This window comes from Cetorhinus maximus, chromosome 21 (genome assembly GCF_964194155.1).
Source record: "Cetorhinus maximus chromosome 21, sCetMax3.hap1.1, whole genome shotgun sequence".
Taxonomy (NCBI): Eukaryota; Metazoa; Chordata; class Chondrichthyes; order Lamniformes; family Cetorhinidae; genus Cetorhinus; species Cetorhinus maximus.
This window is the reverse complement of record NC_135899.1, coordinates 35,495,081-35,510,963: the sequence shown is the minus strand read 5'-3', so window position 1 is coordinate 35,510,963 and position 15,883 is coordinate 35,495,081. Positions and strand designations below refer to the sequence as shown.

At 52.0% G+C, this 15,883-nt stretch overlaps 5 protein-coding genes and 1 pseudogene across 7 annotated transcripts in view; 4 read left to right on the top strand and 2 right to left on the bottom strand.

Annotated features, from left to right (window-relative positions):
• Positions 1-15,883, bottom strand: part of LOC144695267 (uncharacterized) — a 556,511-nt gene that overhangs the window by 245,872 nt on the left and 294,756 nt on the right. The gene's annotated exons all lie outside the window — the stretch shown is intronic.
• The window catches only part of LOC144695233 (uncharacterized), a 313,865-nt gene that overhangs the window by 34,929 nt on the left and 263,053 nt on the right, over positions 1-15,883 (top strand). The gene's annotated exons all lie outside the window — the stretch shown is intronic.
• LOC144695223 (uncharacterized) overlaps positions 1-15,883 on the bottom strand; it is a 218,638-nt gene that overhangs the window by 82,382 nt on the left and 120,373 nt on the right. The gene's annotated exons all lie outside the window — the stretch shown is intronic.
• LOC144695228 (uncharacterized) overlaps positions 1-15,883 on the top strand; it is a 142,236-nt pseudogene that overhangs the window by 13,982 nt on the left and 112,371 nt on the right. The window lies entirely within an intron of this gene.
• Positions 1-15,883, top strand: part of LOC144695243 (uncharacterized) — a 157,052-nt gene that overhangs the window by 41,429 nt on the left and 99,740 nt on the right. The window lies entirely within an intron of this gene.
• LOC144695215 (uncharacterized) lies at positions 1,166-5,465 on the top strand. The gene is made up of 2 exons (XM_078566109.1): positions 1,166-1,190; positions 3,501-5,465. Exon 2 carries the CDS (start codon positions 3,971-3,973, stop codon positions 5,324-5,326), a length of 1,356 nt encoding a protein of 451 aa, XP_078422235.1. The 5' UTR covers positions 1,166-1,190; positions 3,501-3,970; the 3' UTR covers positions 5,327-5,465.

The window sequence follows — 15,883 nt, the reverse complement described above, 5'->3', positions numbered from 1 at the left end:
ATCTTCCCTTCACCCCCCCGGTGGCATTCCGTAGGGATCGTTCCCTCCGTGACACCCTGGTCTACTCCTCCATCACCCCCTACTACTCAACCCCCACCTACGGCACCTCCCCATGCAAACGCAAAATATGCAACACCTGCCCCTTCACTTCCTCTCTCCTCACCGTCCAAGGGCCCAAACACTCCTTTCAAGTGAAGCAGCATTTCACTTGCATTTCCCCCAACTTAGTCTAATGCATTCGTTGCTCCCAATGCGGTTTCCTCTACATTGGAGAGACCAAACACAGACTGGGTGACTGCTTTGCAGAACACCTTCGGTCTGTCCGCAAGCATGACCCAGACCTCCCTGTCGCTTGCCTTTTCAACATTCCACCCTACTCTCTTGCCCACATGTCTGTCCTTGGCTTGCTGCATTGTTCCAGTGAAGCTCAACGCAAACTGGAGGAACAGCACCTCATCTTCCGACTAGGCACTTTACAGCCTTCCAGACTGAATATTCAGTTCAACAACTTTAGATCTTGAACTCCCTCCTCCATCCCCACCCCCTTTGTTTTTTCCCCCTCCCTTTTTGTTTTTTCCAATAATTTATATAGATTTTTCTTTTCCCACCTATTTCCATTATTTTTAAATGTATTCCACCCATGGTTTATTTCACCCCACCCCCACTAGTGCTACCTTGCTTATCCTGCTCTCCACTCTTAATTAGCACATTCTTTTAGATAATATCACCACCTTCAACACCTCTTTGTTCTTTTGTCTGTGACATCTTTTGGTTATCTCCTCCTATCACTGCTTGTCCCAACAACCACCCCCCCGCCCCAAACCAGCTTATATTTCACCCCTTTCCTATTTCTACTTAGTTCTGTTGAAGGGTTATGAGGACTCGAAACATCGACTTTGCTCTTCTCCGCCGATGCTGCCGGACCTGCTGAGTTTTTCCAGGTATTTCTGTTTTTGTTCAGGAAACTCATGTTGCTCCAGAAATATTTGGATTGGCTGTGAGAGACGTCAATCAGAGAGCCCACCCACTCTGCCCATTCTCTCCTCTTCCTCTTCCACAGCTGCTTCACTTCCTGTAGGGACTGAAAACCAAGTGAGGGGACGGTGAGTGAAGGAGCAGAATTTTGCATCCCATAATATCCACGTTAATGTTCAGGCTGTTGTTGGTGGGTCATTACTGAATATGAGAAGGTGAGGTGTAATTATCTGGGAGGTGCAGAGTGTCTGAGGATTCTTACTGATTTCCTATTGTCGAGTTCTGTGTGTGTGTGTTGGGAGCTGCTTATTATCCTGTGGACTGTGAATGGTCAGTTCTGTCTGTGTTGTGATCTGGATGTTTCCTGTTTTTTCAAATCCCTCGAAGAACTCCCACCACCCTATCTCTGTAACCTCCTCAAAAAAGAAAAGAAAGAAAGACTTACATTTAAATAGAGCCTTTCATGATCACCAGATGTCTGAAAGCCCTTTACAGCCAATGAAGTACTTTTGAAGTGTGGTCACTGTTGTAATGTAGGAAATATGGCAGCCAATGTGTGCATAGCAAGCTCCCAAATGATAACGCTTTTGCAAAGCACCTTGGGACATTCAGCTATGTTAAAGGTGTTGTATAAATGCAATGTTGTTGTCTATTGTTGTGCAACAGGTCAGAAAGTGACCAGGCATTCAGTCGGAGCAGCGTGATTCCCCTCATGGTTCACTATCCTACTGACCCTCTCTGTGAAGCAGTCTCCCAGTAAGGGGTCAGACTCATTGTGAAGGGAGAATGGGTTATAACCGAAAACTGGCAGCAGAGCAGGGTAGGAATGGCTGCACACTAGTTCAAACTCAGTGTGTCAAGGAGCACTGAAGGATGCACCTTCAGGCTGCAGTCCCCCTCCCTGCATGGACAGAGTGGGAGGTGGGGCTGGGGGTAGTTCCTTATCTCAGCCCAGATAGAGAGGAGGCAATGGGCAGAGAGGCAAGTGGCAGAGAGGGAGTCAATGCTGCTCCTGACATGTCTTTCTACTGGTTTGATGATAATCATGGAATGAGGGCTGTGCCAGGCTGTGAGATTGTGGTGGAATACAATCCTGCTGCTGCTGATGGCTCGCTGCACCTCATGGATACCCAGTTTTGGGATTTGTCCTTAGTCTACTTCCCTACTGATGATTAACATGGTGAAGTACTCATTCATCAGTTGGGAGGGGAGTGGTAATTTTCCTTCAGCTTGTTTGACCTGAAGCCATGAGACTCCATGAAGTCAATATTGAGACTTCCCCACCTGCCAGTGGGATGGGACATACCCAAGGATGGTGACGGAGGAGTCTGGGATGTTTCCAGATTGATACGATTCAGTGAGTATCACTGCTACTTGACCAGTCTGTGGGGCAGCTCTCCTCACTTGGGTACTTGTCCTCAGACCTTCACAGATTTGACTGGGCTGAGATCGTCTTAATCTTATCCTGACATAATACCAGGAATGTCCATAGCTATCTGATTTTCCTCTTACTATTGGACTTTATAGTGATTGTTCATCATTGTTTGCTAGGCCACTTCAGAGGGGAGTTCAGAGTCAACCATGTTGTGTGGGACTGGAGTCACATGTAGACCAGACCAGGCAGTTGTAGCAGGTTCCCTTCCCTGAAGGACAATATTTGGGTTTTTCGGACAATCTGAAAAATTTCATCAGTTTGTTTTGATTCTACTCCACAAATTCCAAAATATATTAAATTCACCTTCACAACTTGCAGTGGTTGAGGGGAATAGCAAAGGTGTCTTTAAGGGGAAACTAAATAAGCACATGAGGGAGAAAGGAACAGAAGGATAAGCTGATAGGGTTAGATGAAAAGGAGTGAGTGGAGGCTCGTGTGAAGCATAAACACCAGCATCGAACAACTGGGCCAAATGGCCCATTTCTGCACTGTAATTCTAAGTATGTAGCTTTCTGTGGTTAGGTTTGAATTCTCAATCTCGGGGTTGTTAATCCAGCACCATAGCAATTCGGTTGTCATACCTGGAGACATGTTTATTGAAATGTCTTTCAATGGCTTGTTTTAATGCCAGTGTGTTTTCTTCAAATAATTTTGGAAAACAAAGGGAGAAATTTCAAATCCTAATTGAATTACCATTTCTTCTGAGTGTTTTCTATATTAAACACATACTCTAAGGGTAAAACTGGTCTTCAGCAGCGCAACTTGATCTCATAGTAAATTGAGAGCCCGTTTTACACTCTGCCTGACTGTTTGTTCCATTGTCCTCACGGTGCCTGGGAAGATGGGGGCTGGGCGCAGGAAAGAAAGTAGCCATGTTGTCTGCTCCTGGTCACTATCTAGTGTCCCTGCTGGAAACAGAGGGTGTGTGACAGTCAAGTGAGGAAAAAGAAAAGATTTGTCTCTAATCTCCCGTACAGGGTATTAGCAGACTGGCACTCACTGTGGAACAGTCTCAAATTAAGGAGTCAGCCCCTTCAGCAAAGGGTGAGAGGGAGTTGGAGGAATCATGTTTCCTTTTCCTGTTTTACAGAAGAATTGCACCGTCCTACACCAGAAAATACAGAGAGCATAGACACCAAAGATAGGTCCTGACCATCGCCCAAGAAACAACTGCATAATTGCATAACTGTGGGAAGACATCCAGTCCCTTCACAGCATTGCTCAACACAGAGAACATAGGTGAAACCGTTATCTGGAAATTGGTTGGGTTTAGGGAGCTTTGACATATCATCAGATCTGAAACTGGTCAGTGCAGAATTTCCATCAGAACCAACCTTTCTGAATGTTCGGCTGTGGGTGATTGATCAGGGTGAGGCTGGGAAGAAGTGTGAGTGGGCTCCAAGTGTGGTGAGAGCTTCAATCATTCATCGAGCCTCACGAACCACTGACTCATTCCTACAGGTGAGAGGCTGTTCAAGTGTGAGGAGGGCTCCACAGGCTTGTATGATCTCCTAACACATAAGGTGCATCTGTTGTAGAACTGTTCACAAGGAGAGCTACATGGAAGAGAAGCCATTCAAGTGTGAGGTGTGCAACCGAGCATTCCCAAAGTCATCGGGTCTGGTAAATCACCAACGTGTTCACACTGCGGAGAAACCATTTACGTGCAAGGAGTGTAACAAATCATTTTCACAGTCATCAAATCTCCTAAAACACCAACATGTTCACACAGGGGAGAAAGCATTCACGTGTCAGGTCTGTGACAAATCATTCTTGCGTTTATCATGCTTCCGTGTACACCAACATATGCACATTGGCCAGAAACTGTTCCAATGTGAGGTGTGTGACAAAGCTTTCACACAGTCATCAGGCCTCCTGGCCCATCGGAGGATCCACACAGGGGAGAACCCCTTCAAGTGTGAGGTTTGTGATAAAACTTTTCTGATATCGACAAGGTTGCTGAGACATCAGCGCATTCACACAGGGGAGAGACCCTTCAGATGTGAGATGTGCGACAAACCATTCTCACGGTCATCAAACCTCCACAGACATCAACGCATTCACACAGGGGAGAATCCATTCACATGTGAGGTGTGCAACAGATGCTTCTTGCGGTCAGCACACCTCCGCATGCACCAACGCACTCACACAGGGGAGAAACCATTCACGTGCACAGTGTGCGACAGATCATTCACCGAGTCATCGAACTTCCGTGTACACCAACGCACTCACACAGGGGAGAAACCGTTCACATGTGAGATTTGTGACAAAGCCTTCACACAGTCATCGAGCCTCCTGGTCCATCAGAGAATCCACACAGGAGAGAAACCCTTCAAGTGTGAGGTTTGTGATAAAACTTTCATTACATCTACAAAGCTCCTGATACACCAAAGTGTTCACACAGGAGAGAAACCCTTCAAATGTGAGGTGTGTGATAAAACTTTCATTACATCTACGAAGCTTCTGATACACCAGAGGATTCACACCAGGGAGAGACCCTTCAGGTGTGAGGTTTGTAAGATGTCTTTCACCAAATTGGCCAAACTCCTGACACACCAGAGGATCCACACAAGGGAGAAACAACTCAAGTGTGAGGTGTGTGCCAAATCATTCTCGCAGTTAACACATCTCCGTGCACACCAACGTATTCACACAGGTGAGAAACCATTTGTGTGTGATGTGTGCAAGAAACCATTCTCGCAGTCATCAAACCTCCATGTACACCAACGCATTCACACAGGGGAGAAGCCGTTTACCTGTGAGGTGTGTGACAAATCATTTTCGCATTTAACAAATCTCCATGGACACCAACGCACTCACACAGGGGAGAAGCCGTTCAGGTGTGATGCTTGTGACAAAGCCTTCACGCAGTTATCGAGCCTCCTGCGCCATCAGACAATCCACATAGGGGAGTAACCCTTTAATGTGTGGCTTGCAGCAAAACTTTTGTGCATCTTCAACCCTCCTGGGACACCAGAGGATTCACACAGGGGAAAAACTCTTCAGGTGAGATGTTTGTGACAAGGCTTTCACCCACTTCCCTGATCTGCTGAATCACCAGCAGATCCACACTAGTGAGAAACCATTCAGGTGTGACAAGGCTCTCACACAGTCAGTGTATTTCCTGGTCCATCAATATACTCACTCAAGGGAGAAACCCTATCAGAGTTCTGTAATAATGCCATCATTATTAATTGTTGGACTTCCTGGAATATTAGTGAACCCACACGGAGACAAATCCTTCCAGTGTGACGTATGACAGGATTGTTTCACCTACTCCTCCTCTCTTGCCACACAGCGACGCCTCCACACGGACTTGGAGCCAGGTCACCTGCTTCCGTTACACTGAGAGTTGTCTGTGTTGTTTACGCCCCCCGTATTTACACAGGGGAGCTGTCGTTCCAAAGCACTGTCTGTCTCCGCAGTGTCTGTCTCAAACCTCTCCCACCATCAGTCCAATCATTTCAAGAAGGCCAATTTAACCTTAGACCAGATCTCCAAACATCACCAAAAGATGACATCAATATGCATAGAAGCTCCTGTATAAACTCAGCATCCTTTCAGTGCAGCATCAGGTACAAGTCATTCACTGACTCTCAGTCTAGCCAAGAAGGCAATCAGATGTCAGTGGTTAGAAAGGCTGCAGCTTCTGATCTATCAGCACAAGTATCCAGGGGAGGAGCCATTCCTGGGGTAGTAATGGAGACACTTCAATTAGCCTCAGCATCTCTGGTCTATGGAGGGGGAGAATCAGCCAGGAATCCCATTCCTCATCTGTGCCCCCAACTGAGAAGTCAGGGGAAGGGCAGGAGGTGTCTCGGCTGTGACAGTCTCCATTGTCTCACAGCATTCACTGTCTAGGTCTACACATGCTGAATGGCTACTCGAACAGAGCACTAGAGGCCAATCAATGTCCACAGCCTGTACTCCAGGTCAGTACCTTGAGGATTGGAGGGAATGTGAGAGGACAACAGCTTGTATTTATAGAGCACTTTAATATAGTCAAACATCCCAAAGTGTTTCATAGAGATGTCATCAGGGAAAAATTAACACCAAGATAAAGAAAGAGATATTAGGAAGGAATGACCAAAAACATGGTCAAAGAGGCGGGATTTAAGGAGGGTTCTAAAGGAGGGGAGAGAGAAAAAGATGCAGAGAGATTTAAGGAGGGAATTCTAAAGATCTCTTAACACCCAAGGTTCTCCTGTTACAAGGACTGAACTCACTCCTCTTTCTCCATGATCTGGGCAGCAGCATCCTCCTTGATAAAGACAGATGTAAAATATTCATCTAATACCTCTGCTATGTCCCATGCCACCGGGCAGAAATCCCTTTTTGGTCCCTAATTGGCCCACGCCTTTAGAAGACTTTTTTGTTCTCTTTTAAGTTAGCTACCAGAATTTTCTCATACTCTCTCTTTACTTCTGATTTACTTCTTCAAACCCCCTCTGAACCTTCGATATTCAGCCTGGCTCTCTGTTCTATTCTCCACTTGACATCTGTCCTAAGCACACTTTTTCCCTCTTCATCTTAATCTCTATCTCTGTCATCCAGAGATCTTTGGATGTGTTTGAAAGTTTACGGCACAGAAAGAGGCCCATTGTTGTCTGCCCTGGCTGAAAAATAAGCCACCAACCTAACCCCACTTTCCAGCATTTGGTCTGTAGCCCTGCAGGTTATGGCATTTGAGGTGCATATCAAGACACCTTGTAAATGAGTTTGCCCTGCCTTTCCTCTTCAGGGGAATATACCTTGGGCGGAATCGTCCGTGCCCACTGGCATCGGGCATGTTCGGTGGCATGAGCGGACAATATGGTGAGAAGGCCAAAAATCGGTATCTCAAAGTTTGTGATTGTCCGCTCAGCATATCCATGGCAGGCATATTTCTACTAACGGACGTCGGGAACCCCATTGTAATACATCAGCGTATCATTATAAGGCTAGCCTGCTGGACTCATCCCCTGCTGCTGGATCATCCACCTACATCGGTGTGATTGTATGCCAAAGTGTTTTACAACATATAAAAGGCATGCACTTGGTCACCTGCACTTTGAGGGGAACTTGGAGGTGAGTACACAGTAATGTGCGGAGCGCTCACAAGCAACACCTGTTGGACTTCAACGTTGAGGCGCGTTGGGGGGGTGGCAAAAGGTGCCCTGCGGGTGAGGCGACTATGGGGCAGGGGGCAAAGGTGGCCCTGCGGTTAAAGGTCATGCACAAGCACATGGGGATGGGCGAGGGAAGCAGCCATGCATTAGGATGCCTTGTATAAAGTGACCATTGCTCTGCAGCTGAGACAGTTCAGGCGCAGCCATTGATATGATTGGAGTCAGGCTTCTAGTTTATCTGCCCATTCAAGCAATGCAGAGGCATCAAAGTGTCACCAAATGCTCCAGAGCTTTTCACCCCTTGGGCACAGACTGCAAACTAATGAGTTTTTTAATGGACTGCAGAACAGTTGGACGACTGGGCACGTTGTACAATCTCCTCGCTAAAGCTGGCCATGGAGCAGTCACTGGTGGAGGCGCTCACAGCCCCTTGCAATGTCATCACCCCGGTTTGGAGCTCCCCATGTTTCAAGCTAACAGTGCAGCCTTGCAGTGCGGGTTAGGGGAATGCCTGCGCCTAAGCTGAGAGCATAGCATGCAGTCCAATGGGCAAAACTGCTGCCAATCGGTCGGGTGGAGTGGGGCGGAGGAATGTGGGGTTTTGGGCAGCAATGCAGTGCACTAATCTCTGGCCATCCAAGTGGTGACCAGCACTCTCCAGGACGTGTTAAGTGGCCTTCAGACTTAACCAAGAGAGGTTCTTAGTATACCCATGCCAACCCATGCATCTCTTATTTTCATCCTGAGTACATTAGGATCATGGAGCCTGGTGAGCTAGTTGAATGCCTTGTGGTGTACAGAGAACGAAGACAATAGAGAAGAGAACGACTGAGGCGTCTGGCTGCACAGAGCGAGGAGCAGCACTCTCTGGAAGAAGGGGCGGCCGCAGCTCCTGCACACGCTGCCGAAGACCCACAGCGAGCCGTCGCTGGTCAGCGCCTAGCTAGACCCAGGATCTATAGATGCTGCCTTTCATTCCTGCCGATGACCGAGAACCAGTGTCGCCGAAGAGTGCACATGTCCAGGGAACTGGTTGGTCACATCTGCCAGCTGCTGCAGGATTTGGCGCCAAGGGGACATGGAGGGCATCCACTGCCAGTGGCCATGAAAATGACAGTTGCGCTCAATTTTGACACCAGTGGCACCTTTCAGGGCTCCACAGGTGACCTCTGTACGATCTCACAAGCCTCCAACCACAAAGGCATCCATGTGGTCACGGTTGCCATTTTGACGAGGGCACACAACTTTGTGTATTTCGCCTTGGACCAGGAGAGTCAGGATGCAAGAGCGATTGGATTTTCCCAGAACTCAGGTTTCCCACAGGTGCAAGGTGCCATCCACTGCGACTCACATGGCACTCAGATCTCCGTCGCAACACGTGGCCAACTATGGGATTCCATTTGCTGAATGTGCTGCTTGGTGTGCAATCACCACAAACGCTTCCTGCAGGTCTGAGCATGGTTCCCAGGGAGTGTATTTGACTCCTACATTCTCAGCAGGTCTCAGAGCCCTGATGTCTCCCAGGGTGCACAGAGACTGCAGGGCTGGCTCCTCGGGGCCAAGGACTATCCGCAGAAGATGTGGTTGATGACACCTGTGCGATGGCCTCAGACAGCAGCAGAGCGAAGGTACAACGAGCTTCATTTGCAACTCGCAACTTGGTGGAGCAGATCATCGGGATGCTGAAAATGAGGTTTTGTTGCCTGAACCGGTCTGGTGGAACCTGCAATACAGTTCACAGAGGGTGTCACGCATTGTCGTCGCCTGCTGCGTCCTTCACAACCTGGCAATGGGGAGAAGAGCTGGCTGAGGAGGAGCTGGAGGTCTCCTCCAGTGAGGAGGACGTCGATGGTGATGAGGATAACCAGATCCTCGAAGGCGATGATGAGACCCTCGTACTGGCCAGACAAGGCAGGTGCACTTGGGAGGCCCTCATAGCTGCTAGATTTGTGGAGGATGATGACGACATGCAGTGAGGTGACACCATAAGATCCTCACATTGCATCTGAGAATGTCTGACCCCTGCCTGGCCGAGGGCAGCTCGCTTGTGCTCTGTGATCAGGGTTATATCATAGAGGTGCTGCCATGAAACTTTAAAAGCACCTGATCCTTTGTCCGCGTTCAGCACCTGAGCCCTTCAGGAGCACAGCGTCACTGGTCCCAGGTGCTGAAGAGATGGGGGCCAGCCCCATCTTAAGGGTGCTGAGAGCACACTGAGAGAATGACAGAACTCTGACGCCTGCCCACGCCATTCTGGCAACAACGACAAGCACCTTCGAGGTGCAGACATCAGTAATGTGTCCAGAGAGTGCGGGACCGGACCATCACTTTGGTCTGAAGGCTGAACAAAGCACAGGGAAGAGACCCTGGACTGAGACACCTGCCTTATCTTGTGCAGAAAGGTTTCACATCTGAGTGACATGAACACTGCTCATCAGAACAAGGAGCCATAGGCAGGGAGTTCTTGGGAGTTTATTGACAATAGTGAACATTATGTACAACTGATTAACACCTGTGCCCATCTGTGCTTCCTGATTGGTCTCAGCTGCAGCTTGTTACTGCTTGAGCTGTGTGCTGTTGCTGTGGTTGTGCTTGGTGCTGGCTGTGCTGATGCTGCTGCTGCTGTGGGGTTTCCAGTGGCTGTTGTTGCTGCTGTGGGATTTCTAGTGGCTGTCCCTGCTGCTGTGGGATTTCCAGTGGCTGTCCCTGCTGCTGTGGGGTTTCCAGTGGCTGTTCCTGCTGCTGTTTTACTGTGGCTGTTCCAGTTATTGTGTTGCTGCATTTTCTCAAGCCTTCTTCCATCCTCTGTTGTTTGGGACCTGGAGCCTGGAGGGCCTGAGGCCTAGAGGAAAAAGAGAGAGAGAGGAGGTGCCGCTGCTGCAGGATAGGGAGACTAGGAGGCAAGGACTATTTGGTTTAACATCCGAGGTGGGTGTCTGGACTTTTGCTTGGTGGAGACTGAAGGCAGTTGTGTGTTTTGTGGAGAGAGGAGAGAAGACCGCTGCAGAGACTTGGGGGAGAAGAGGTGTGTGTGTGTTGTTTAAAATCTTGCCAACCCCCCCTGCCTCGCTCCAACCATGTCTGAGTCCAGGTAGCTGGTGCTTCCTGGTGAAGAGGGACAGGGCTGACTCCTGTGTGCCAGGCAGTATCGGCTGCCTGGTGAAGACATCGCCCGCCTGGTGAAGACATCGCCCTCCCCCTACGGAAAGAACATCGAGGCCCCCCACTCACACTCCACTCCACCGAGTGATACTCATCTACCCTTTACCCTTTCCTTCCTGTGTCTCCCTGTCCTTTACCCCTCTCCCTCCTCTCTCTTTTTGTCTTCCCAGAGTGGGAGGTTACGCCATCCTTTCCCCCACTCCTCAGAGTGGGATATTGTGGAATATAGAGCTCAGGGTGGGTGTGGCTCATCCCCTATGGCTGCGACAGGGTCACCTGGAGCTGGGCCTTCCCGGGTGTCTGTGGAGGTGGTGATGTCACCAGTGGCGAGGCCCCCCAAGAAATCTTATGCGAGTGCAGCTGCTTCTGTGGCCCTGTCACCTTTCCACCTCCTCACCAAGGCCCTGTGGATGAAGAGCTACACCCACCCCGAAATGACGATCGAGGCGTGAGTAAAGGCTATGGCTGGGGTTGTCGGCCACTTGGCCATCGTTGTGCCCTCGAAGATGTAAAAGAGGCTCACTGTGGGCGGGATGTTTCTGGCGGTGGACCCCTTGGAGGCCACTGCCCGGAGGATCATCATTTCCAATATCCTGCCCTTTATCCAGTGAGCCTCACCTCTATCATCTGCGGGAGGTTAGGTCAGGGGTTGCACCAATCCTACTTGGCCTCAAGGATGTACCCCTCGACACGTGTATTCCTTCCGGCGCCAGGTTTTCGTCTGCCTGGCCCAGGAGGAGTGTGCGGAGGGGGCCTTTAATGTGGAATATGAGGGGACTGCCTACAGAGTCTTCTGGACTGCGGATGGCGTGCAGTGCCATGCCTGCAAGGAAGTGGGACACGTCTGTAAGAACTGCCCCACCTCCAAGACTGCCAGCACCATCCAGGCGGCTGTGGCTGGCACCACCTCTCCTCCCCTCTGCCACTGCTCCATCTTCCTGCAAGGGGAGGTGCCACCGGCAGCCACCGCCATCTCGGTTGTGGCGAGTCGGCGGGGAGAGACCCTGTGCCATAAGAAGGCGCGGAGGAAGACCCACCACCTGGAGGCAGACCCCGCAAACCCACCCTGATCCCCAGAACCCTGAAAACACTGGCTTGGAGGTAAAAACATCAGCTGGCCCTGGCAACATGTCCGCACGTGCTCCCGGGCCCATGTATGCCTCAGCACCATGTGCTGGGCCTGGCATCGTCCCCGCGCGGGTTCCTGGGCCCGTGTACGCCTCAGCAGCATGTGCTGGGCCTGGCATTGTCCCCACACGGGTTCCCGGGCCTGTGTACGACTCAGCACCATGTGCTGGGCCTGGCATCGTCCCCGTGTGGGTTCCCTGGCCCGTGTGCGCCTCAGCACCATGTGCTGGGCCTGGCATCGTCCCCACGCGGGTTCCCTGGCCCGTGTACGCCTCAGCACCATGTGCTGGGCCTGGCATTGTCCCCACACGGGTTCCTGGGCCTGTGTACGACTCAGCACCATGTGCTGGGCCTGGCATTGTCCCTGTGCGGGTTCCCTGGCCCGTGTGCCCCTCAGCACCATGTGCTGGGCCTGGCATCGTCCCCGTGCGGGTTCCCGGGCCCATGTGCGCCTCAGCACCATGTGCTGGGCCTGGCATCGTCCCCTTGCGGGTTCCCGGGCCCATGTGTGCCTCAGCACCATGTGCTGGGCCTGGTATCGTCCCCGTGCGGGTTCCCGGGCCCATGTGCGCCTAAGTACCATGTACTGGGCCTGGTATCGTCCCCGCGCATGCTCCCGGGCCCGTGTACGCCTCAGCACCATGTGCTGGGCTTGGCATCGTCCCTGCACGGGTTCCTGGGCCTGTGTATGACTCAGCACCATGTGCTGGGCCTGGCATCGTCCCCATGCGGGTTCCCGGGTCCGGTGGCGGTGGGGTGTGCGACCTCGAGCCGGTGGTCTTACTAAAGACCTAACCCCAGAGGGTGGAGTGTTTGGAGGAGCTGGATGATGTGATGGAGGTCTCCTTAGCCCCAGCCTACCCTGGAAAAGATGCCACCCCTCAGAGGGGGAGGACCTTGCGACTTGCCAGGCTGGATGTGTCCCCTCCCCCAGTGAAGTGGTGGTGGCATCTCTGCCTCATAAGTCCTCGCTCTGCCTTCTAGGGGGTGCCCAAACCCTCGTTCCCTTGCTGTAGCCCCCTGAGTAGGGCCCCTTGGGGGCCAGTGAGGGTATCGCCCTTGCGGTGGTGCCCCAACCCAAACCATCTTGTGCCCCCAAGATGCCATCTGGCCTGCCAGAGGACTGTGGGAGTCCCTTCATGGCCCCTGCTGGGCGGTGGTGGTGAGGAAGGCCTCCCAGCTCCCTCCCAACTTTCAACGCCGGGCGCCTCTGTCCTAGGTCTGGAGCTTTTTCCGGACTCGCCGAGCGTTACCGGTGCCTGGGGGAAGCGGGGATTTGAGCTGCTGCTGCCCTTTGGCCCATATTCCCAAGAGGAGACCAGAGAGGACCCCTCTGCCCTTGATCCTGGTGGAGCTGACTGGCAGCTCTGAATCAACCCACGTATTCAATACGGGGGAGGGGTTGGAAGCTGGAGGCAACAACCTGGAGGAGGACGGGGTTTTGGTGGTGGTGAGTACCAGGGATGACTTGGAATCGTTGTCGGGTGAGGTGGTGGATCCCCTGGTGCCCCCCATCAAATTCCCCCTCATCCCTTTATGAGAGCTCCAGGATTTTTTAGCGAGTAATTGCTGTCGCTGAGACAGGGTCCAGTCAGACCTGGACAGGTGGTATTCTTTTCCTCTTGTGTTCTGGTCCGCCCGCGAGGCCCTCAAGACCCCTGGGCTAGATTGAATGCTAGGAGGAGGGTCCACATGTTTCTCGCTGGGCTTCTAAAGGATAAGAAGGATTAAAATAATCCTCTCCTTCTTACATTAGGTATGGTGATGGTAGCACATACTTCTGACAATGAAGACTACCATAGCCGGCCTCAACATCAACGGCAGCAGGGACGTACAGCGCAGGTTCCAGAACTTCTCAGTCCTAAGGGAGGGAAAGTAGGCGGTGTGCCCGCTGCAAGAAACCCATTCCATTCCGGGAGACAAAGCCACGTGGCTCCTGGAGTGGCGAGAGGGCGTCAACATGAGTCACCTAGCCTCCAATTCTAGTGGGGTGGCTATCTTGTTGGCCCCACATTTTCAGCCGGAGATCTTGGGGGTCAGGGAGCCGGTGCCAGGCCGGTTGCTGCACCTTACTGTGCACCTGGGGGGTGCAGCGCTTCACTTTGTGAATGTGTACACTCCCCTCGGTGCGCAGCAGCGAGTGAGCTTCTTTGAGGAAGTGTCCACTCATCTTGGCTCCATCGATGTGGACGAGTGCATCGTCCTTGGGTTGCAGGGGGGGTAGATTTCAACTGTACCCTCGGGGCCAAGGATCGTCTCGGTGCCCAGCACTGCTCGCTAGGTGTGAGTAAGTTGAGGGACCTGGTCGGGTCCTTCGACTTGGTGGACATCTGGCGACATCTCCATCCTGACTCCAGCATTTTCACTTTTGTGTCACCTGGAGTCAGAGTGTCCAGACTCGACTGCTTTTACGTTTCCAAGGTGTTTGTGTCTTGCATTCCTTCGGCTTCTGTGTGGCAGGTGCTGTGCATGGACCACTGTGTGGTGTGGGCGGAACTCATTCCATTCTGCACTCGGACGGGGGCCACGTACTGGCACTTTAACAACCTGCTGCTGGAGGACGAGCGGTTCTTGGACTTGTTCCGTGGTTTCTGGGCTGGCAGGAGAAGGAAGCAGGGAGGCTTCCCTTCCTTGAGGCTATGGTGGGACGTGGGTAAGGCTCATGTCCGCGTCTTCTGGCAGGAGTACATGATAGGGTCAACAAAGAGGCGGAAATCCAAGGTCAAGTAGTTGGAAAAGGAGGTGCTGGACCTGGAGGCACGTCTCCGTCAGCCCTGCGGTTGGTGTACGATGAGAAGAAGGAGGTGCTGTGGGACCTGCAACTTGTCGGGTCCCGTGGCGTGTATGTGAGGTCACTGATCCAGTTCCTCCTGGGCCTGGACCCCGGCTCCCCCTTTTTCTATTCACTAGAAAAAAAGGCACGGGGTCTGCCAGCAGCTCCTTACCTTGTCTTGGATCCGGAGGGCATCAGGACCATTGCCCGAGACTACTACACTGCCCTGTTCTGTCTGGACCTGTCCAGCGAGGATGCTCGCAGAGTTTTGTGGGAGGACCTGCCACAGGTCGGCTTGGAGGGCACCGGAAAGCTTGACTTCCCTATAAGTCTGGGGGAGCTGACCGGCGCACTTGAGAGTCTCTCCAGGGGCAAATCCCCTGGGCTTCTACGGGTTGACCATCGAGTTCTTCACGGTTGTCTGGGACATCCTGGGGAATGACTATGCAGGGGAGCGTATCGTGACTGGGGAGATGCCCCTCTCGTGGCACAAGGCGGTTATTGCCCTGCTGCCAAAGAAGGGGGATCTCCGCCACCTTAAGAACTGTCACCCGGTCTCCCTCCTCAGCATGAATTAAAAAATCTTTGCCAGGGCAATGTCTTCGCGCCTACACACCATGCTGGACCACATGATCCACCCTGACCAGTCCTACACGGTCCCGGGCTGCATCATCTTTGATAATATCCATCTGGTCCGGGACAGCATCCACTTTTCCCAGAAGACTGGCCTATCGAGTGCCTTCCTGTCTCTTGACCAGGAGAAGGCGTTCAACAGGGTGGATCATGAATATTTATTCGGGACTGTTCGACAGGGTGGATCATGAATATTTATTCGGGACTCTGCGAGCATTCGGGTTCGGGACATATTTTGTCGCCCGGATCCGACTTCTGTACGCTGCTGCAGAGTGTCTAGTTAAGGTTAACGGGTCCCTGATGGCGCCCCTTCACTTTGGAAAAGGAGCGCGTCAGGGCTGCCCCCATCTGGCCATTTCTGTTCTTTCTACGCGGAGCCTTTCCTACGCCTCTTGTCGGGATTGGTTCTGTGCGGGCCGGGCATCGGGGTGGTCCTCTTGGTGTATGCTGATGATGTGCTCCTCATGTTCACCGACCCAGCTGACCTGCGGAGGATGCGCGAGTGCCAGGAGGTCTACTCTGCCATATCCTCTGCCAAAATCAACTGGGACAAGTGTTCTGATCAGTCAGTGGCAGATGGATCCCCTACCTGAGGAGCTCAGGCCTATCACCTGGAGCAGGACCAGCCTCCTCTACCTGGGGGTCCACCTCTGCCCTGCTGAGGAATCC